This window comes from Myxocyprinus asiaticus, chromosome 5 (assembly GCF_019703515.2).
Source record: "Myxocyprinus asiaticus isolate MX2 ecotype Aquarium Trade chromosome 5, UBuf_Myxa_2, whole genome shotgun sequence".
Taxonomy (NCBI): Eukaryota; Metazoa; Chordata; class Actinopteri; order Cypriniformes; family Catostomidae; genus Myxocyprinus; species Myxocyprinus asiaticus.
This window is the reverse complement of record NC_059348.1, coordinates 16373351-16395472: the sequence shown is the minus strand read 5'-3', so window position 1 is coordinate 16395472 and position 22122 is coordinate 16373351. Positions and strand designations below refer to the sequence as shown.

The window sequence follows — 22122 nt, the reverse complement described above, 5'->3', positions numbered from 1 at the left end:
CTGAAAAATATTCTTCCAAAACTCAGAAATCTCAGGGCAAAACCAAAAAGTATGATGAGCATGCATCCCATCTGAGCTCTTGCATCTATCGCATAACGGGGAAACTGAAGGGTAAATTGTATTGAGTTTAGTTTTGGTATAGTGTAACCTATGCAACACTTTAAACTGTATAAGTTGTAATCTTGCATTAATAGAGCAGGTATGAATTCGCTTCAGTCCTTCTTCCCAAATCTCGTTTAAGATATTAATTCCAATATCATTTTCCCATGCTACTTTGAGGTGATCTGAAGACACTGCAAAATGAGAAAGAAACAAACCGTGTCACCAAATGTTTGACTATAGGAGGCTGACCCAAAAGATCATACATATAATGATCCTGAGGCAAATCCTGAAACTCAGTAAAATAATGTTTTATGTAGTGACGCACCTGTAGATATCGGAAAAATTGTGATTGGGAACGATCAAAGGTTTTATACAAGTGTTCGAAAGAGGCAAATTTTCCATCTATATAAAAGTCCTTAACCGTGGTCAGTCCTTTGCCTCTCCACAGTGAAAATACCTTATCCGACTGACCAGGCAAAAAAATTATGATTATTACAAATGGGCAGGAGCACTGAAGGATGCGTAATATTCAGCGCAGTCTTCAATTGATTCAAAATTCTAATGGCATTGAGCACAATATAAATGTTACATTGTGATGTCCTTAAAGATGCAGGGTTGGAAAAAATAATAGCAGCTAGGGAGCTACCAACAACTGACCGAGCCTCCAAGTACAGCCACTTGGGATGCGTGTCCGTCAAGTTATCGGCAGCTTGATCGCTAATCCGCCAGAACATCATAGCCCTGGCAATAGCAACCCAATAATAATGACAGAAAACAGGTAGCGCTAGACCACCCAACTCTTTCGGTTTCTGCAAATGGGCCTTAGAAATTCTATGCGCTTTATAGCCCCAAATAAATGGCAAAATGACAATCTAATTGTTTAAAAAAAGAATATGTCAAATATATAGGCAGGTTCTGAAAAAGATAAACAAAGCGAGGCAGAGAGACCATTTTAATAGCATTGACCCGACCGATTAAAGATAACGGAAGAACCCTCCATTTATCAATAGATATTTTTAACTTATTTATGGCTTCTGTGAAATTTAGACTGAATATGTTTAAAATTTTTAGGAATGGCTAACCCTGAATAAGTAAAGTGATCCTCTGTGATTCTAAAAGGTAATGACCTCAGAGACTGAGCATCCAGCCCTTCACCCAAGAGCATGAATACACTCTTCTCCCAATTAACAGAATAACCAGAAAAAGAGCCAAAAACCTGAAGTGATTCCATTAAAAATGGCAAAGCAGAAGAAGGATCACTCAAATATAAAAGCAGATCGTCTGCATATAAGGACAGCTTAACCTCAGAATGACCACATGATATAACCCTAATTTCCAAATAATTACGAAGATGGATGGCCAGGGGTTCTAAAGCTAGATCAAATAACAGTGGGCTTAGACAACAGCCCTGTCGTGTACCACGCTGAAGAGGAAAGAAAACAGACCTATCCGAATTAGTAAATATTGCAGATTTAGGGGAAGAATAAAGCATTTTTATGAATAGTTTAAAATTCTCACCAAAGCCAAACCGATCCAGCACTGAAAACATATAACTCCAATCAATTCGGTCGAAGGCCTTTTCAGCATCTAAAGAAAGAACAGCTGTCTTAGAACTCTTACTCTGATTACAATACAAAATATTTAGCAGGCGACGTGAATTAAAAAATGAAAATCTTCCTGGGACAAAGCCAGTTTGATCTGGGTGAATTAACGAGGCCACATGTTTATTGAAACGGGTGGCCAAAATTGAGGAGACTTATTGGCCTGTAAATAGAGGGCTCTGTAACATCTCTATCTTTTTTCTTCAAAAGGCATATATGTGCCTCATACAAAGAGTCGGGAAATATTTTCTTCTCAATCGAATGATTTACCATTCTAAACAACAAAGGAGCGATTGCATTTGCATTAGCCTTATATAATTCCACACCGAACCCATCAGGGCCTGTTGCTTTCCCATTAGAGGAGGAGTTAATTGCCTCCAAAATTTCACAGAGCTTGAACGGTTCCTCTAATTCCTCTCTGGCACATTCATTAAGTTTTGGAAAGTCCACTGCATCAAGAAATTGGTGCCCTGTAACGTTCAGCTCAGAAGAGCTGGAAGAATAAAGATGCTTATAAAATTCAGCAAAACGATTATTGATTTCTTTAGGATGTGTTAATAAAGTACCATTCTGAGATTTTATTTGATGAATGGCCCTACTAGCCTGCGCACCTCTTAGTCACTCTGAGCTTTAGATGAATGAAATGTTTGTTCTAAAGATGGAAGTATGGATTCTATCTCAGACAGACACCTACGCTTCTTCCTCAGCCAAGATTCATATGCAATAATATGACCTCTTAACACTACTTTACAGGTTTCCCACAGACAAGAATCTGAAACATCCCCCTTGTCGTTGGTCTCCAAAAATTGGCTTAAACAATCAGACATATAAGATTGACACTGTATGTCCATTAATAATTGAGGATTGAAACTCCAACAATACTGCGCCCTTGGTAGCGAAATTTTCAGACCCATAGAAATAGGGCTATGATCAGAAATGAGAATATTATGATATTTGGACTGAGTCACCCCCTGAATGAGTTTGGAGTCAATAATAATCAATACGTGTATAGTATTTATGAACATGGAAAAAAAAAGAATAATCACGAGCAGTCGGGTTAAGTAATCTCCATATATCCACAAGATTCATAGATTTTCTCAAATTATTTAAAACACCTACAGACTGAATAGGAGGAGGAACTTGTGAAGAATAACGATCGAGATGAGGATCCAAATAGCAATTAAAGTCTCCAGCAATTATCAAATTAGTTGAGTTAGTATCTGGAATAAGCCTGAATAATTTCCTAAAAAAACAGGATCATCTATATTTGGCCCATACACGTTAACACGTAATCGGGAAATTATTAATGAATCCGGATACAATAATATATCTTCCCGCAGGGTCAGACAACACAGAGTGCATTCGAAAAGGAATTGATTTCCTAAAAAGTATAGCCACAAGTGTCTTGATAAATTTGTGAGATCCAATTTGCCCTAAGCCGCATCTGTTCGCTGGGTCTAATATGGGTTTCCTGAAGAAAAATAATGTCAGCCGACAATGACTTTAAATGTGCAAACACTTTTCCCCACTTAATCGGGTGCCCCATTCCTCTTACATTCCAACTAACAAATGTAATATTCACTCCAGCATCGTTATTACTATTAGTAATAGTGCCACTCATACAACATCTTCAAAAACATAGCAAACACAAAATCAGTAATAATCATAGCAAGAATAAACATTATCTGGTGCAAAAAAAAACATAAAGAACTCACGAACTCCCCACAGCTGCCCCAGGAAATGAAGCAGCAAATATTCCCCATCGTCTCGTAGAAAACAAGAGTGCAAATTGAGTCTAATCCTTAGCTTACCTTAGCCCCAAAAGAAGAGCAGAAATAATGAAAAACAAGGAGTGACAAAAAAACCTTCTGCTCTCCGCCGCGCAAATAACCAGTCATCTGAATCACGTACCACAATGAAAATTAACAGAATGTTCCAAAAATAGTCCACTTCTGTTAGTCGAGGTCCATACTCAGGCCAAGCTGAGTAAAGTCATACATAGAAGCTACACTGAGTCATTTGACAAGTTATCCACAAATTTCTTAGCCTCTTCCGGCGATTCAAAAGAGAGCTCTCGACTGTTATAATGCAGCATCAGTTTCGCTGGAAAACGCAGGGACCATTTCAACCCAGCCTCCCGTAGAGCTTTCGTGATTGAGCTAAAGGCACGTCGCCGCGCAACCACCTCCGATGTATAGTCAGGGAAGGTGTGAATCCACTTTCCTTTGTATTCCAGAGGAAACTTTTCCCGGCTCAGACGAAGGATTCAATCTTTATCCCAATCATTGTGGATCTGTGCGATAATGGTGCGAGGTCTCTGGCCTTCAGATGGTTTGGGTAACAGTGTCCAATGGGCTTGGTCAATTTTCACAGGTTTGGGGAAGTTGTCTCGGCCGAAGAGCTCAGTAATCAAGTCCGAAATGAACACCGAGGGTCGCCCCTGCTCCTCTCCTTCACTTATTCCCACAAATTTGAGATTGTCTACTTCAGCCCAGAGAGATTTATTTTCCGCACACAAATCTTCACACACCTTTTCAACCTCTCCGAGGCGTAAATCCGTACAGTTTATGGCACCTTCTATCTCCACCATTTTTTGTTTAACGCTGGCCTGTTCTGACTGCAAGTTAACCAGCGTGGCATCCAACGCATCCAAGCGAGCGCTTAAACCTGTCATCTTGTCCTCTATCAGCTTTTTCAAATCATCTCCTTGGGCACCGATTGTGGCGAGTATCGCATTCACATTTCCTTGTGAGATAGAATCACCTGGGTTGGCGTCCTCCTTAATAGTTGCAACGGTTTTTGAAGATATCTTAGATGCCATTTTGCGGACACAGAATGAGTCAGCGAAATGACGAAAATCACGCTCAACACACTTATTTCACGAAGTACTCAAAACAACTGACAAAGGGTAACTCTCAAATTACCCTTATTGACTGTAAAGTGGATTGACGGTACTTCAAATACAAAGACATTCAAAATCTAGCGTCAGCGGAGAGGAGCTCAGAAAAAAGCGACTACTCCATGATCTGCGCGCATCCCCGTGTATGTGTCTTTGTTTTAAGTTTCTCACTAAACTATTATTTATATTATCAAGCCGGTTCTCGCCACCTCCTTTCCATTGAACAGTTTTACAGACTCGTTTTACTGGGAATATAGATACTTGTCTACCTGTTTCCTCCAGCATCTTCACAAGGTCCTTTGCTGTTGTTCTGGGATTAATTTGCACTTTTCGCACCAAACTACATTCATCTCTAGAAGACAGAATGCATCTCCTTCCTGAGCAGTATGATAGCTGCGTGGTCACATGATGTTTATACTTGCGTACTATTGTTTGTACAGATGAACATGGTACCTTCTGGCGTTTGGAAATTGCTCCCAAGGATGAACTAGACTTGTGGATGTCCACAATTTTTTTTTTGAGGTCTTGGCTGATTTCTATTTTTTTTCCCATGATGTTAAGCAAAGAGGCACTGAGTTTGAAGGTAGGCCTTAAAATACATCCACAGGTACAGCTCCAATTCAGTACACCTATCAGAAGCTACTTGTCTGCTTGACATCATTTTCTGGAATTTTCCAAGCTGCTTAAAGGCACAGTTAACTTAGTGGATGTAAACTTCTGACCCACTTGAATTGTGTTAGTCAATTAAAAGTGAAACAATCTGTCTGTAAACAATTGTTGAAAAAAATTACTTGTGTCCTGCACAAAGTAGATGCCCTAAACAACTTGCCAAAACTATAGTTTGCTAATTGACTTCAACTGTATATTATTATTTTAGAAATATTTATAACCCAAAGAAAGTAATTAAAAGTGATTAACTTAATTAAAAGTTTGTAACTGTAATCTAAATACAGGAATTTGAAATGTAAAACAACTTTTTGTACTAAAAAAAGCAGTTAGATTACAATACCATAATTAATTACTTTGTTATTAAATTACACTCAACACTGCTATAAACTGCCAGTACACAAAGAAATGCTTTGAGTGTGTAGTATTGAGCACCTACAGGTAAACAACAAGTTTACATTATCAAATGTATGCACATTCAGTGCATCACTCAGTTTTATGGCATTCACTCCTGATGAACCTTTACATAATGTTTGTGTTTTCAGGCTTCAGGTGAGGTTGGCATCATAGAGAGTATCTCTTTGAAGAACTTCATGTGTCACTCGCTGCTCGGACCCTTTGCATTTGGTCCAAATGTCAACTTTGTCGTAGGAAACAATGGAAGTAAGTTTTTCTCCATGTGTCATTTTTTGAAATAAAATACTTTTAGAACAAACCATTCTTACGAAGTGTTTATGATAACATCAGATCAAATGTGCCACTGCAATACTGCTTAAAACATGAAGAAAAAAACGTGCACAAAGAGGCACAATTCTGTGACATTGCAAAGTTGATACTTTTTGTTGACATTGTAAATGTTGCCGAACTATTATTTTATATCTTGTATTTCTTTCATTGTAGCTGTGTCTTGTGTATTTGTGTGTTAGGTGGCAAAAGCGCAGTGCTGACAGCTCTGATTGTGGCTCTGGGGGGGAAAGCTCACACCACCAACAGGGGCTCCTCACTGAAAGGCTTTGTTAAGGAAGGAGAGAGGTACAACACATCTTCCCTTTTCAGAGTTTTATCAAGTGCCAATGCCAGTACTGATTTCTGTTGCAGATAATGAGAGTTTCTTCAACTTCGGCCACTTTCACACCTGTGAATTTCTAGAAAGTAAAGTCTTTTTTTTTTTTTTTTTTTTTTTTTTTTTAACACTCACTAGCTTATTTTGTGAAATATCAATGTCCAGCAGTGCATCGACATGTCTTTATGACTCTCTCAAACTGCTTGTGCGTGTGTTCTAAATGCAGTTCTGCCGATGTGTCTATCACACTGAGGAACAGGGGTCATGATGCATATAAACCAGAAGTGTTTGGCCAGTCCATCATCATCGATCTTCGCATCTCCAGTGAGGGGCTGAGAACATATAAACTGAAAAGTAAAACAGGTATAATCATCAGACATTTTAACATTTGATTATTTTGATTAGACCTTTAAATGTACTGATAGGATGATCAGACTGAACTTATTTGACCTCAGCAGCTGTATAGCTCCTTAAAATAGCTCAATTTGAGTATTGAGCAGTTTATACAGCTGGTTCGCTCCATGCCTAGAGCTGTGCACATAGTCCCACTCTTCCACAATTATTGGCATCTTATTTAGCGACAGCCCATCATTATAGAGGAGGATTGCATGAGTTTAAACAGATGTTTGTGCTTTTTCTGTGTTTTGACATCCATACAGAACACCGAGGAGTCAAGCAAAAATTTGGTGAAGCCCTTGTAATTAAAGCCAGAATCAAATTTTTTCACAATGTGTAATCAACTGTGTCAGATGGGCACATATGCGCAACATGTGGCATTTCAGTGGTTCTCAACTGGTTTTGCCTCAGGACCCAGCTGTTACGTTGGACATCAAGTGGTGACCCAATGCAGTATCAAAATTGTTTATCATACAAAATTTTATTTTGATGGTTTCATGCTCTTGGCAGCCAATAATTCCCTGCACAGAACACATTATAATCAACACAAACCATGTTTATCATCATTGCAAGTGAACCCATATTAAATGCTTATTTTTGTCCCAAGGATTAAGGCATGTCACTCAACCTGTCAATGTTGGCATCTGTCTTATTTGGCTAGCTTCAAACAAGTGACAAAAATGTATTTGCACCTATACCATTTGATTGGATTCACAGCCTTTAATGTAAACATCAAAATGTATGGGAAAGTTTCTTCTCCCTTTTAAAAGTTGATGAACCTATTTTTTTTTTCTCTGCCATCATAAATATGCATGACTCTATGGTTAGTTGTATTTTATTATTTGCATTCAGGGAATTGTGCTTTCTCTGCTGTCCGCAACCCAATTAGGACAGACGTGTAACCCAATTTTTGGGTGGCAACTCACCAGTTGAGAACCACTGTTCTAGGTCTGTTTACACATACTTTTTTTTTTGCATTAAAACACATTACAGCACATTCGAGCAGCGGGTTTAAGACTATCCAGTAAAATAGTTTTGGAAGTTGTATACTTGGCAAGAGTACTTTTTAGACATTCAAGCTACGGATGCGCCGATACTGAAGTTTTTAGACGGATCGGGTGTCGGTCTGATGAGCCCGATCCAAATTCGATACCGTGTGTTAGTCATGTTCATTACTCTCAAGCTCCAAAAATGACATAAAAGAACCATAAAAGCAACATTTAAGTCAGGGGTGTCCAAAGTCCGGCTCACGGGCCAATCACGGCCCAGGAATGGATTTCAGACGGCCCGCAGCTTGTCTATTAAAGTATATTATTATATGTGGCCTGCCACACATAATTTACAAATCATGCAATTTTACAATATCAACACATGGTGGCTGCACTCGATTTTAGGCAAGGTGTAGCGGTAAACGGTCAGTGAGTGACATTAGGACAAGATTTGTTATCGGGATGCCACCATGGCCACATCAAAGAAATGTAAAGTAGATCAGGAGGGCCGTCGCTTTAATGAACGTTGGAACGTAATAATTGCATTTGTCTCATTTGCCAAGAGACAGTCTCTGTTATGAAAGAATATAATGTGAGGCATTACGAGACAAAGCATGCAAACTCCTATCAAAGGTTCTCCAGCAGCGAACGAGAGGATAAAGTGGTCAAAACAACTGGTAGCCTCCCTAGTTTCCCAGCAGCGATTATTCATCAGGGCAAAAGAGACAAATGAAAACATAAAGCAAGCTATGAGGTGGCAATCCTAATTGCTAAACATGGAAAACTTTCCATGTTTGTTGAAGAATGTGTAATGAAGATTGCTGAAAACATCTGCCCAGATAAGAAGCAAGAGTTTGCAAATGTTTGCCTTGCTCACAACACTATGTCATGGAGAATTTAAGAAATATCATCCGATATCCAAAGACAAGTGACTAAACGAGCCTGTAATTTTGATCATTTTTCTTTGGCCTGTGCACTGATATTTCAGACACTGCACAGCTGCTCATTTTTTTGAGAGGAATTGATAAGGACATGAACATCACAGAAGAACTGCTGGACCTAAAAATCTCAAGGGCAAGACACAAGGTGTGGATTTACTGCAGTGTGTCTCTGAAGCTATTGATGACATGAAACTGCTGTGGGAAAAATTATGCGGAATCGTTACCGAGGGGTCTCCCGCAATGACTGGGGAAAGGAGTGGATTAGCATCATTGCTCTGCAACAAAGCCAGCGAGCAAGGGAGCAATGCCGTTAAACTCCATTGCTTAATTCACCAACAAGTGCTGTGCGCCAAATGTCTGCAATTCTATCACGTTGTGTCTTCAGTGGTGAAAGCCATTAACTTTATTCATCCCAAAGCCCTGTACCACTGCCAGTTTCAGCAGTTTCTCTCCGACATTGAAGCGCAATATGGAGATAATTTATCACAACGATGTTAGGTGGCTCAGTCGGGGGATTGCACTGCAGTATTTTTTCTCTCTCAGGAGGGAGATAGGCCAGTTTTTGGATGAAAAGGGTCATGCATTGAAAGAACTGTCGCATCCTAAGTGGCTGGCAGATCTGGCATTTTTAATTGACATTACCAACACCTGAATGCATTAAACGTCAGCCTTCAAGGAGAAGATGCAGTTGTGAGTCAGTTGTATGCGCACATCAAGGTGTTTGTGATTAATCTTTATCTATTCAAAAAACACCTTTCACAAAGTGATCCCAACACCTCACATTTCCATGCGCTGCGAGAGGGAATGGACTGTTTCCCACAGGAAACGTGGGCATGTGGGAAATTATGCGAAAGTGATCGAAGCCCTCTCTGCTGAGTTTAACTTGCATTTTAAGGATTTTGCCATCATTGAGCAAAATACAAGTTGCTCCCCATGAACTGCAACTGGAGCTCATAGACATGCAGTGCGATGATGTTACGCAGCTGATATCAGCAGCTCTTACTAATCAACTTTTATCGACATCTGAATAAAGAGAAATTCCCCAAATTTCGAGCACATGCCAAGAGGATGTTGAGCCTCTTTGGGTCCACATACCTTTGTGAACAGACATTCTGTCTCATGAATTTGAACAAAAACCACTTGAGGTCCAGAATAACCGACGCCTATCTGCGTGATGTTTTGCGGGTTGCGACCACGGCTGTCAAACCGGACCTCACAAGTGTGCTGCAATGCAGATCACAGTACCATCCTTCTATTGAGTTGCCTGTCTAGTCTGAGTTTGCAGGTGACTGTTGTAAAGTTATAACTTGTAAAAAGCCTGTTGATTTTACTGTTTACAATTGGCTCCTGTTTACCTTTATCACAAATGGACAGGATTGCTTGAAACTTGGTTTTAGTATAATTTTTTTTCATTCATATATTCATATGTTACATAATTGTTTAAAAGTCTGCGTTTATGCTAGGCTCCTGCTTCTATAACTAAAGGAAAATGCTGCTGGAAACTTTGGTTTAGTAATAATTGCATATTTCATTAATATTTACTTAAAGTTACAGTTAATTAAAATATAAATTGACAATGCAGCTGAATATGGAATATATAAAATTATAATGTACTTTACTGTAATGCACTTCTCAACTTGATTGAACTTGGGGAAAAGTAATTTTGCTTTATTATTGGTTAATTGGTACCTTGAACAAACGTTTAGTCCTACACTTAGTTTGACTGTGACCTAACAATAAATTAAGAATATTGAACTTAAGCGTAGCCTATTATTATAATGTGAATGATTGATTATTTTTCACTCTAATTTTTTGTGATAATTTATATATATATATATATGTGTGTGTGTGTGTGTGTGTGTGTGTGTTTGTGTGAAGTATCCGGCCCCCAGTTGTGTCCACAGCATCTAATCTGGCGCCCTTTAAAAAAAGTTTGGACATCCTTGATTTAAGTAGTCCATATGACTCGTGCATTTTATTCAAAGCCACTTGAAGACATGCAGTAGCTTTGTGAGTCATTTGATAAGTAAATATGCATTATGCATGCGCAGCGTGTTAGTATATGGCGCGACTCTGCTGACACACATACATAGCACTTGCATGCTGTTGATGTGTTTGCGGCCCTCAAAGCGATGTGCAATATGTGAGTGCTCCACACGAACAAAATCTCAGATGTAGATGCTCAAAAGTTACATTTGCTTATAACATGCATTGAAAACAGCACCGGAGGAGCATTTTACCAGATTTTGAATAAGCAAATTAAACTTCTGTGAACTAGCCCAAATACAGACACTTACAGGATTTCCTAGAGTGTTCCAACCATCAAACTAAAAGCCAGAGGGTTTGTGCACGATTGAAATATATTACTTGTGTATTATAAAATTCTAAAAGTCAATAATAATAATAACAATAATAATAATTTATTAGTTATTAATATTTGTTTACAAATTACAACAATATTTAGGTTGTCTGGGTTCCAAAAAAGAGATCTGAATCCTTTAAAGTCCAGATACAAGTTGAAAAAATTTGCAAAGAAAACTGGCTTCTTTTCCACTGAAGACTTTTACTGGAATTACTATTAATTTTGCTGCTACATTATCAAGTAAACTAGTTAACAATAAAGATTTTCTTAATAGGCTGTACATTTATCTCGAAATAATGTGTAGTTAGAGGATTGTGTTTCTTTACATAGAAAAAAGTGCCCCCAATTAGTATCAAAGAGTGAGGTGTAGCTATTCTAAACTAACAATAAAAAACAACAACACTGGTATCAGATACTGATACTGATATTTCAGGTATCTGAATCAGATCGAAGGGAAAATGTGGTATCGGTGCATCCCTAATTCAAACATGACTTTTGAATTGAGTTGTAGGAGATTTGAATGGTGTTTCTGATCCAGAATGACATCTGATCTTGGAAAAGTTTATTTACTTACTTTTTTTCAGAATCAGCAGTTCATTAAATAACATCTAGGGATGGGCACTTAGTAATTTTGTAGTCGGGTAACACACGCACATACACACACACAAAACACTAATCGATGACTTGAAATTTAGAGTTTCAGTTCAGAACCCATTTTTCTTATGAAAAAATTAGCACAATTCATAAACAACAATATCTAGATTAAAAAATCACAAAAACATTTGCACTCAGTGCGTGTGGCACTCAAGGTGGACAAACCGTTGAAAAACTATCTTTCCAAAAACTTTCACAAGACAAAAAACTCCAGACAACATACAGTTGTGCTCAAAAGTTTGCATACCCTTGGAAAATTGGTAATATATGTACCATTTTTAAAGAAAACATGAGCGAGCAGGCAAAACACATTTCTTTTATTTCTTATGGGATTCATATTCAGCTGTAGGTTATAACAGAATGGCACAATCATAAAACAAAACATGGCAACAAAGAAAAAAATTAAATGACCCCTGTTCAAATGTCTGCATATCCTTAGTTCTTAATACTTTGTATTGCCCCCTTTAACATCAATGACAGCATGTAGTCTTTTGTAATAGTTGTCTATGAGGCCCCAAATTCTTGCAGGTGGTATAGCTGCCAATTCGTCTTGGCAAAATGCCTCCAGGTCATGCAAAGTCTTTGGTCGTCTTGCATTAACTGTACGTTTGAGATCTCCCCAGAGTGGCTCGATGATATTAAGGTCAGGAGACTGTGATGGTCACCCCAGAACCTTCACCTTTTTCTGCTGTAACCACTGGAGGGTCAACTTGGCCTTGTGCTTAGGGTCATTGTCGCTTAGGGTCATTGTCATGCAGAAGAATGCAAATCGTCTGCCATTATTTTCTGATAACATGCTGCATTCATCTTGCCATCAATTTTCACAAGATTCCCCATGCCTTTAGAGCTCACACACCCCCAAAACATCAATGAGCCACCACCATGCTTCACAGTGGGAATGGTATTCTTTTCACTATAGGCCTTGTTGACCCCTCTCCAAACATAGCGCTTATGGTTGTGACCATAAAGCTCTATTTTGGTCTCGTCACTCCAAATTACAATGTGCCAGAAGCTGTTAGGCTTGTCAAGGTGTTGTCGGACATATTGTAACCGGGCTTTTTTGTGGCATTGGTGCAGTAAAGGCTTCTTTCTGGCAGCTCGACCATGCAGCTCATTTTTGTTTAAGTATCGTCATATTGTGCTCCTTGAAACAACCACACCGTCTTTTTCCAGAGCAGCCTGTATTTCTCCTGAAGTTACCTGTGGGTTTTTCTTTGTATCCCAAACAATTCTTCTGGCAGTTGTGGCTGAAATCTTTCTTGGTCTACCTGACCTTGGCTTGGTATCAAGAGATCCCCGAATTTTCCACTTCTTAATAAGTGATTGAACAGTATTGACTGGCATTTTCAAGGCTTTGGATATCTTTTTATATCCTTTTCCATCTTTATAAAGTTCCATTACCTTGTTATGCAGGTCTTTTGACAGTTCTTTTCTGCTCCCCATGGCTCGGTATCTAGCCTGCTCAGTGCATCCACGTGAGAGCTAACAAACTCATTGCCTCTTTATACACAGACACTAATTGCAATTTTAAAAGCCACAGGTGTGGGAAGTTAACCTTTAATTGCCATTTAAACCTGTGTGAGTCACCTTGTGTGTAACAAGGCCAAACATTCAAGGGTATGTAAACTTTTGATCAGGGCCATTTGGGTGATTTCTCTTGTCATTATGATTTAAAAAGGAGCCAAACAACTATGTGATAATAAATGGCTTCATATGATCACTATCCTTAAAAGACAGTTTTGTTTTTTGTTTTTTTGCGCAATCAGTCATATTTTCAAAATCAATGCCAAAATATCACAGTTTCTGCCAGGGTATGCAAACTTTTGAGCACAACTGTAAGTTATGGAAAATCAGATGGGGATCTAGGAGCTTTATACAGCTTTACACTGTGTGTGCCATTGAAGAGATGCTAAGTCTATCCCTCACAGCCTCGTTTTCATTCCCGTCAAAAATCAAACATGGCACTTCTGTGAATAAGGTCTATTCCAAGTCTTCTGAAGCGATATAATCACTTTAATTTAAATGTTCTTTTTGGGTGATCTTTTCCTTCACCAGCGTCATGCATCCACAGCACCAACCATTGCATTGAGTTGCAACGACAAGATGTAGTTGAGAGAAGCAGTTTCATTGTTGCCCACGGCAGGCAAAGGCACAAAGGAAAATCAAATTGTAATATTTGAGTAATGTTTTTACAAGTTGAATATGTGAAGTTTAACAAGTACTTGATTAATCTATTACTCGTGCACATCCCTAATAACATAAGTGGTGCATCTGAAATTTACCATGAGGTACCATTTGTTGGGGCTTTTCCACTGCACGGTACAGCTCGAATCTGCTCGCTTTTTGGGGGTTTTCCACTGTGGATAGTACCTGGTACCTGGTACTTTTTTTAGTACCACCTCAGTCAAGGTTCCAAGGGAGCCGAGCCAATACTAAATGTGACGTCAAAACCCTGCAGATCACTGATTGGTCAGAGAGAATCGTCACTACCAGCGTCACTGGATTTGCAACACGGGACATCAACCCGCTAGTTAGCAACATTGACAGCAATATCATTTGTTCACGCGACTTTCGAATTGTAAAAAGAAATGGCTGTGCGCAAAACCACGCCGTGGTCAATAAACGAGGTGCAGACATTCCTCTCGTTAGCGACGAACGAAATGAGCAAAATGAAAAAGCCTTTCAGGAAGTGTCTCAGCTGATGGCCGTACACGGCTACCACCGGACCTACCAACAGTGTAGGGAAAAGTAAAAAAAAAACTTAAAAGTGACTACAGAACCATCAAGGACCACAACAGCCGGAGTGGTTCAAGCAGAAGAAAGTGGAAGTGGTTTGACCAAATGGACGCTATCTATGGCAATGGGAGGGAGAGTGCCCTGGACTTTTCTGGATGGTACGTTTTGTTACGTTAACTCTATATTCTGCTTGAAAGCTTCACTTTATTTAGTTGACCAGCTACTGGAAAGCTTGCTTCTAAAAAAAAAACAGGCAAAATCACCATGCAACAACTGCTTTATGCAGCACAATGAGCTAGTAGCTAACAGCTAGTGGTCGTGTTATTGTTTATGGTCAGTAATGTTTGTGTTGCGTTTAAGATGATGTCACGGCAGTAGAGGTGGCGCGACTGACGATCAGCCTATAATCCCACCCACAATGAGGCAGCACTAAACTGCAGTGGAAAAGCAAGCTCAGAAAAGTAAAGCGAGCAGAGTAGAGTCGAGTCGAACCGTAACGTGCAGTAGAAAAGTGCCACATGTCAGTACAAACAATGCGGGACGATTTGCGTACCAAAGTTAGTAACCCTAATATATAGGATTAGGAGTTTTTTAGGAGAAAACATTTTATACCTAATGCATGAGCAATGATAAAAAGTAATGCCTTAGCAAGCACCATTTATTAATTTGCCTGCCTCGCTTTCCAACTAGGTTATCTAGTGTCATCCAAAAAGGAGGAGCTGAACTCTATTCTGGATCACTTCAACATCCAGGTAGTGTGAGTTATTTTCAGTCCTCAAAACATTGTTAACAAAACTCTGTTTAAACTGAGCCATCTCTTTGCTCTTCCGTTTTAAGGTGGACAATCCAGTCTCCATTCTAACCCAGGAAATGAGTAAACACTTCCTCCACTCCAAAGGAGAGGGGGACAAATACAAAGTGAGTCTCATCATTGAAAGTGTGTGTGTACACTACAGTTGTTTACACTGTGTAAAGATGAATGCAAACTCTTATTAAATATTCTTTGTTTTTACATAGTTTTTTATGAAAGCCACTCAGCTTGATCAGATGAAAGAAGACTACAGCTACATCAGGAAGACCAAGACTATGACCCAGAACACAGTGGAGAAACACAAGGAGGTAATCACACTTGCACATGTTGTTTTATGTAACTAAATTGGAATGAATAGTTGGGTGGAGTGGCTCTGGAAACTATATCTGATTGGATCACTAGAAGAGTTGCTATTTCAGACATCTGTATGGCTCTCTCTCAAACTGATTTTTGACCCTGCCCTTTCACGCAGACTCTGCATGAGCTAAAGAGGAAGTACCATGAAAAAGAGGAGCGCTATAAAAATCTGGCTTCATTGGATGAAATGCAGCAGAAATTGGATGAAATGAAGAATCAGATGGCCTGGGCTCTGGTCAGAAATTACAAGCAACACACTGACCTTCCATTGCACTATAATATCTGTGGTCTCAAACCAAAGTGAATGCAACACTGTCCAAAGCCAAATTTTGTCAATCTAATAATCATGTTTTAATTGTAATGGAAGCTGTAAACATATAGTGGGGTTCAAAAGTCCACTTCTGTTGTGTATTTTTTTAGTTTAATATTTTTTATTGCAAATTATATTATCAGTATAACAATTTGAGTTAAAAGTTTAATTGAAACATTAGCATGATTTTCAGAATATCTGAGTATTTGGTATGTGCCCCCGGCCCCTTGTGCTTTAATGACAGCATGCAGTCGAACTGGCATGGACTCTGCAAGTTTGTGCAAAACATGGTGATCTATGTTATCCCAGCTTGGTTTGAGAATTTTCTACAGAGCATCTTGTGTGCTTCAGTGGACGCTGAGCATGTAGATGGATTATCAGAACTGCTGCAGTCTTTTCGTTCTGTCTGTTTTCATCAGGTGGCAGAGGTTGAGCATGAGATAAAGCCCATGAGAGAACGAATCGCAGCAGAAGAGAAATCCAACGTCAAATATGACCAGAAGGTGGAGGAGTGGGAGGTGATTAAAACCTTTCATGTTTTACCAAATATTACTCCGCTTCTTCCAGTTTCCTCTGCTTCCTTTCGGTCAACAGTTTAAGTCTGTCTTAAGTGCCACTCCCACTATTGTGTCCAAACAGGTTCTGGCCAGACCACTCGCCATCTTTTTAATAAAATTAGAAGCACTGTAAATGACGCAATGGACATGTGATAATTTTTTGGTGGTTCGGAGATATCCAGTTTTTATTGTAATAGTAATTTATCAACACAAGAAGAAAGCATTATACTTAGGCAGGACATCATCTATGTGAGAACAGGCTCACTACTTAAGACTAAACACACTTCCAAACGCAATGACGGGTTGCAGTCTCCCCTTAAGGCCCCGGCACACTCACTGTGAAGTGCTTCTTCGCTCAGAGCCCCAAAAAAGTTTGAAACTGTTTGAGCTGAGCAATGACATACAGTTTTTGAACATTCAGACACCGGCCACACCACTGTGGGAGGCGTTTAGAGGAACATTTAAATATGAAGACACACAAGACTACATGTAAAACATCAACTAATATGATATTAAAATGTGTTATCAATGACTTGCCTCACAGTTCATATGAGATCAGTAAAAGATGCTTTTTTTTAACCACTCGACGATGATTTAAAGTAATATATATGCAGTAGAAAATGCGTAATATGTAATGTTTACCTTTTGGATTAATGCCGCTAACATGCTATACGCGACCACAATATGCGCTGGTTACACTTATTTTATTTTATGAAGACACTGATACTACTGCAAAGATGGATGTAAAAAAAGAGTTTTAATGGGTAGAATACAGACAAAAGAATGATGGCAGGCATTTCTTCCTTTTCTCATGTGTGAATGGCTTTCGGCTGCAGAAGGCACATGAGTGAAGCAGCATATCAAACAACAGAGTGAATGGCATGTCCTTGGAAAATGTCTCTACGTGAACAGTTGAACAGATGTAGGTAAATTTGCACCAGTTAGCTTATAACTCTCCATGTCACACCTACTGATGACGTGGACCAATGGCAGTTAGAAGGTATTTAGCAGCCGGTACAAATTTTTCCTGAAAGTTCGCCCTTACGAGCTGTTATGAACGACCGAAACAAACTCAAAAACACGTTTTAGCCATATTTTGTTTTAAATGATGTCACACCCATTCGTTCGATTTCGTATGAAGTGTGCAGGGGCCTTTATTGAGTTTGCAGTTGTTGCATCTCATCATCTCCAGTTGTCAGGGCATTGTCAGTAACAAACCACTAAAATAACAAGCTGCAGAGAAACCAGTGAGGTTCCTCAAACAGTTCAGTCTGATGGCCCAGCTTTGTTGAATTTTTGCAGACCTGTCTTTTGTTAGGACAAACTATAGAGAACTATTATATTCACTTCATTTATAACTCAACTGACAGCTGTGTCAGCTCTGGGCATTGATATAGTTTGTTAACTTAATTCAGGTTGTTCTGGTTTTTCTAGTATGACGCCTCATTATAGAAGATAACTAGGTTTATATTTTCACATAGAAAAATACATGAAAATGAAACTGGAATCTTTCTAACACTAACACACTTGTCATTTTCAATACAAGCAGGGTACCTGCTCATTAAAAAGTCTTAAATTAACATTTTAATATTTAAGTAAAATACAAGAAGTCTTAAATTTAGTTTGTGGAGGTCTTACATTTTGGGCGTTATTAGAGAAGAGGTTTAAAACAGCAAACGTGTATTTTAATTGGCGGTAATAACTGTGGTAACTGAATTCATGCTAACAGAGCTGTTAGAGCATTACGGGATGCACTGAGGTGGATTATGAGGTGAAGTAATGAGGTTCTCGGACTGATTAAAACTAAGGAGCTCGTGTTAACATTTTCAATACATTTTGTCATTAAACAGCCATTCTAAATCAAAATTTCAGTCCCTTGGTAATGCTTGAAAAATGAATTCATTTAGAGTTTTAATGTTAATATCTACATATATACATATAGACTGTAAAAGTTATGTTTTAACATGTATTCATAATAAATGCATTAGACATTTAGAGTTTTAATATTATTTTATAATATTTTAATAAAGAAAATACATAATTGCACAATATGATATAATTAAAATTATGGCTGCAACTAACGATTATTTTGATAATCAATTAATCTAACGATTATTCGACTATTCAGTGATTATTGCAACGATTAATCATTAGCTCTTAACTGATTATTCAGCTTGTGCCCTGACTTAAAAGGTTGTATTAAATGTGCTTACTAACAATAAAAAGGACAAAATCATCTTTTAAAAATACCTCTAAATGACATTCACTGAATTAAAGGGAAAAAAATACTTTTTATTAAATTTAATTAAGTAAAGAAATTCACTGCAAAAAATCCTATTGATATCAAGTGTTTTTGTCTTGTTTTCCATTTAAAAATATCTAAAAATCTTTAAAACATGATACATTTACTTGAAGCAACATATAAGATATTTAGACTTGCTTTAAGAGAATGTATCTTAAATATAAGTGTATTTTTTCACTTGTTCATACTTCTGCCAGTGCAGTTAAGACAAGATATACTTATATTCAAGATATATTATCTAAAAGCAAGTCTAAATATCTTATGTGTTGCTTCTCAGGTGAATGCATCTTTTTTAAAGGATTTTTAGATATTTTAAAATATTTGTATTTTTAATATTATATTCAACATTCTCAGATAACAATTTTTTTTTCTACTGCAGTATAGCTGCTAAAGAAAATGTACGTTGTTTTATCTAAAAGGTGTTTTAGATATTTATAAGGGAAAACAAGCCAAAACAAATCAAAAATGTATTTTGTTGCAGTGAATAATGGGACGAAGACTACCTTTCTCACCTTTCTGTTCACTTCAATCCAATTTTAACTCACAAAAAAACAAACTCTCTCTTTTTAACAAAGCTGTGTATTGCCAATTTTCTTCACGATACACATATATTATGATGCAATAAGTCGCGAGCCATCACGTTATAATCTAGCTGCATTAAGCGTGTGTGCACTCGAGGGATGAGCATCCCTGTGACAGAGTATACATCAGCCGGGTGCAGTTTCAATCTCTCCCCCTCAGATCGGGACCCTTCGCGCAGCTCATAGAAGAGGTGCTGACCGCACAGAGAAATGCCTGTTTCGAAGTTTGTAATTATTTACATGAACTGCTTCTGTATTATTTGAACTTTAATAAAGCTATATAACGCATTAAATATAACTGCATTAAAGATTTAACGCCTGGGTGTTTATTTAAAGAGCTTCCGCTCTGCTTATTCTACAACGAGAGTGCTTCTGTATTTACTTATTTTGTATTTTTGCATTATAATTCCCTCATACTTGGCGATCTACATCACCTGAAACAATTTGGAAAGTTTAGAGTGCGTCTGGACTGTGAGCTGTTTTCTTCCTCTCTTCAGTCAGGCGTGAACTGTAGTTCTGCTCTTGCTCATTCATCATTAGAGTTTAATGTGATCTCGTTACGTTAAATGAGATCAAACGACTATTCGACAATGAAAATTTCTGTTGACAATTTTTTATTGTCGACGTTGTCAATAACGTTGACTAATCGTTTCAGTCCTAATTAACATGTCCAGAGACATCCAAGAAGCCTCAGTGGTTTTGTATTGACCTGCTGTTTAATTATTTAATGTGTTTTTAAACCTTTTGTTTCATTGCAAAACTGGTCTTAAATTTTTCTTACATTTGGTCTTAAATAGTCTTAAAAAGTTCAGTCGAACCTGCAGATACCCTAATAAGATTTTAGAGACCAGGATTTTCTTCACACATTGCGTGCATTACATGAGGCTGTAACATTTGGAAGTGAAAATTATTGGGAATAATAACAGTAGATCAGGATTGTTACCTTTAAGGAAACTTTGAGCTGGCTTATAGATGCTCAGCTAATGCCATCACATGGTAATGTCATTAAAAAAAACAGCAGATTTGATATTTGAGAGGCATTAATAATCACATGACCCTCTGGCAGCACATTCTGATTGGCAGAAACTAATTGAAATGGAAATGGGCCAAACTGACATGGAGGGTAGCACAGTGGAAGCTCTGTTGGGCTCAGAAAGTACAGAAAGCAAGTCCCATCATAGCAATACTTCCATTGTTATGAGTTTGAAGAAATGGTGCTTCAGGAAAATCTGTTCATGTTTGAAATACTGTTTTTTTTGCAGTGTTTATTTTGGATGATGTTTGGTTTCAGGGGAAAGTTCAGGAGGCCAACAGGATATTCAAACAGTTACAGGATCAGTTGGAGGGTGTGACGGAGCGAATGCAGCAGCTGCAGCCACAGTGCGCTCAGCTAAAGAGTAAAGCACATGAGCAAAATCGAGATCTCAAAGCAGCAGAGGTACGTAATCACAGCCCGGAACAGAAAACCAATCGGAGGAATACAGCACAGGCTGTCACACTTGCAGATCAAACACGAAGAAGTAGCATTGAACTTTTCTAAGTACAGACTGGGTGGTAAAGTAAAAAAAGAAGAAAAGAAATCCAGTATTTTTGCATGCTTTTATTATTTATTTCAATATTTATTTATTTGCTCTTTAATGGGCTAAAAGGGAGTTTTTAGTTTAATACAAGAAGTAAAATACAGAAACATAGTTGAAAAGAATCAAAGCATGTTTTCCACACTGTTTGTTCTAAATGAGCAAAAGTAATTAATATTTTTTTTAAATGTATGCACTGATATAAACATTCATATTCATATACAGTCATATTTACTTAGTTATTATCAAAACATTATTATGTAAAATGCCATGCAGAAACTTCAATAAACATTTGTCAGTGTTTATTCAGATATATCGTTTAATTGGGTTGTAACGATTCACTCATCTCACGATTCGGTTCGGTTCACGATACTGAACTCATGGTTCAGTTAAGGATTTTTCAGACTAAACATGAATCAAGATTTTTTAATTTTTTATTATTACTTTAAAGACAGTTCCTTTCCTTTAAAATTTAGCTAAAAGTACTGTTCTTAAAGTACTAAATGTTCCATCAGAGATGTACTGGGACTAAAAATCAGCCCAGAAATGGTTACACCAAATGGAAATATTAGCTAATATTTCTCCTAACTAAACAAAAATAGAATTTTGTTAGATACATATGCTGTTTACGGTCACTGATTACATTTAAAATATTTTTAATTAAAATTGTACTTTTCTAAAAATAATATTGTCTGTGATTACATCTAAATATTATTTTCAAAAAAAAAAAAAAAAAATATATATATATATATATATTTTTTTTTTTTTTTTTTTTTTTTTTCTGGTTTTCTCCCCTTTTCTCCCTAATTTGGAATGCCCAATTACCAATGCCTCAATCCGGGTGGAGGACGAATCTCAGTTGCCTCCGCATCTGAGACAGTCAATCCGCACATCTTATCATGTGGCTTGTTGAGCGCGTTACCGCAGAGACCTAGCGTGTGTGGAGGCTTCACGCTATTCTCTGCGGCATCCACCCACAACTCACCACGCGCCCCACCGAGAGCAAGAACCACATTATAGCGAACACAAGGTGGTTAACCCAACGTGACTCTACCCACCCCAGCAATTGGTTGCTTAGGAAGCCTGACTGGAGTCACTCCCTGGATTCGAACTTGCGACTCCAGGTGTGGTAGTCAGCGTCCAAAAATACTTATTTAACGGAAGTGCTTGCTTATCCAGTTAAATAATTAATGATTTGAAATCAAATCAGACATGACA

The 22122-nt window shown here is 38.0% G+C and overlaps 1 protein-coding gene across 1 annotated transcript in view; it reads left to right on the top strand.

The window, feature by feature from the left end:
- The window catches only part of LOC127440409 (structural maintenance of chromosomes protein 6-like), a 51879-nt gene that overhangs the window by 7021 nt on the left and 22736 nt on the right, over positions 1-22122 (top strand). Inside the window, exons 3-11 of the mRNA XM_051696953.1 lie at positions 5814-5931; positions 6195-6300; positions 6558-6694; positions 15100-15161; positions 15247-15327; positions 15427-15528; positions 15693-15812; positions 16307-16405; positions 20619-20765. Of these exons, the coding sequence (XP_051552913.1) occupies positions 5814-5931; positions 6195-6300; positions 6558-6694; positions 15100-15161; positions 15247-15327; positions 15427-15528; positions 15693-15812; positions 16307-16405; positions 20619-20765 (972 nt within the window). The remainder of the gene's footprint in view (positions 1-5813; positions 5932-6194; positions 6301-6557; positions 6695-15099; positions 15162-15246; positions 15328-15426; positions 15529-15692; positions 15813-16306; positions 16406-20618; positions 20766-22122) is intronic.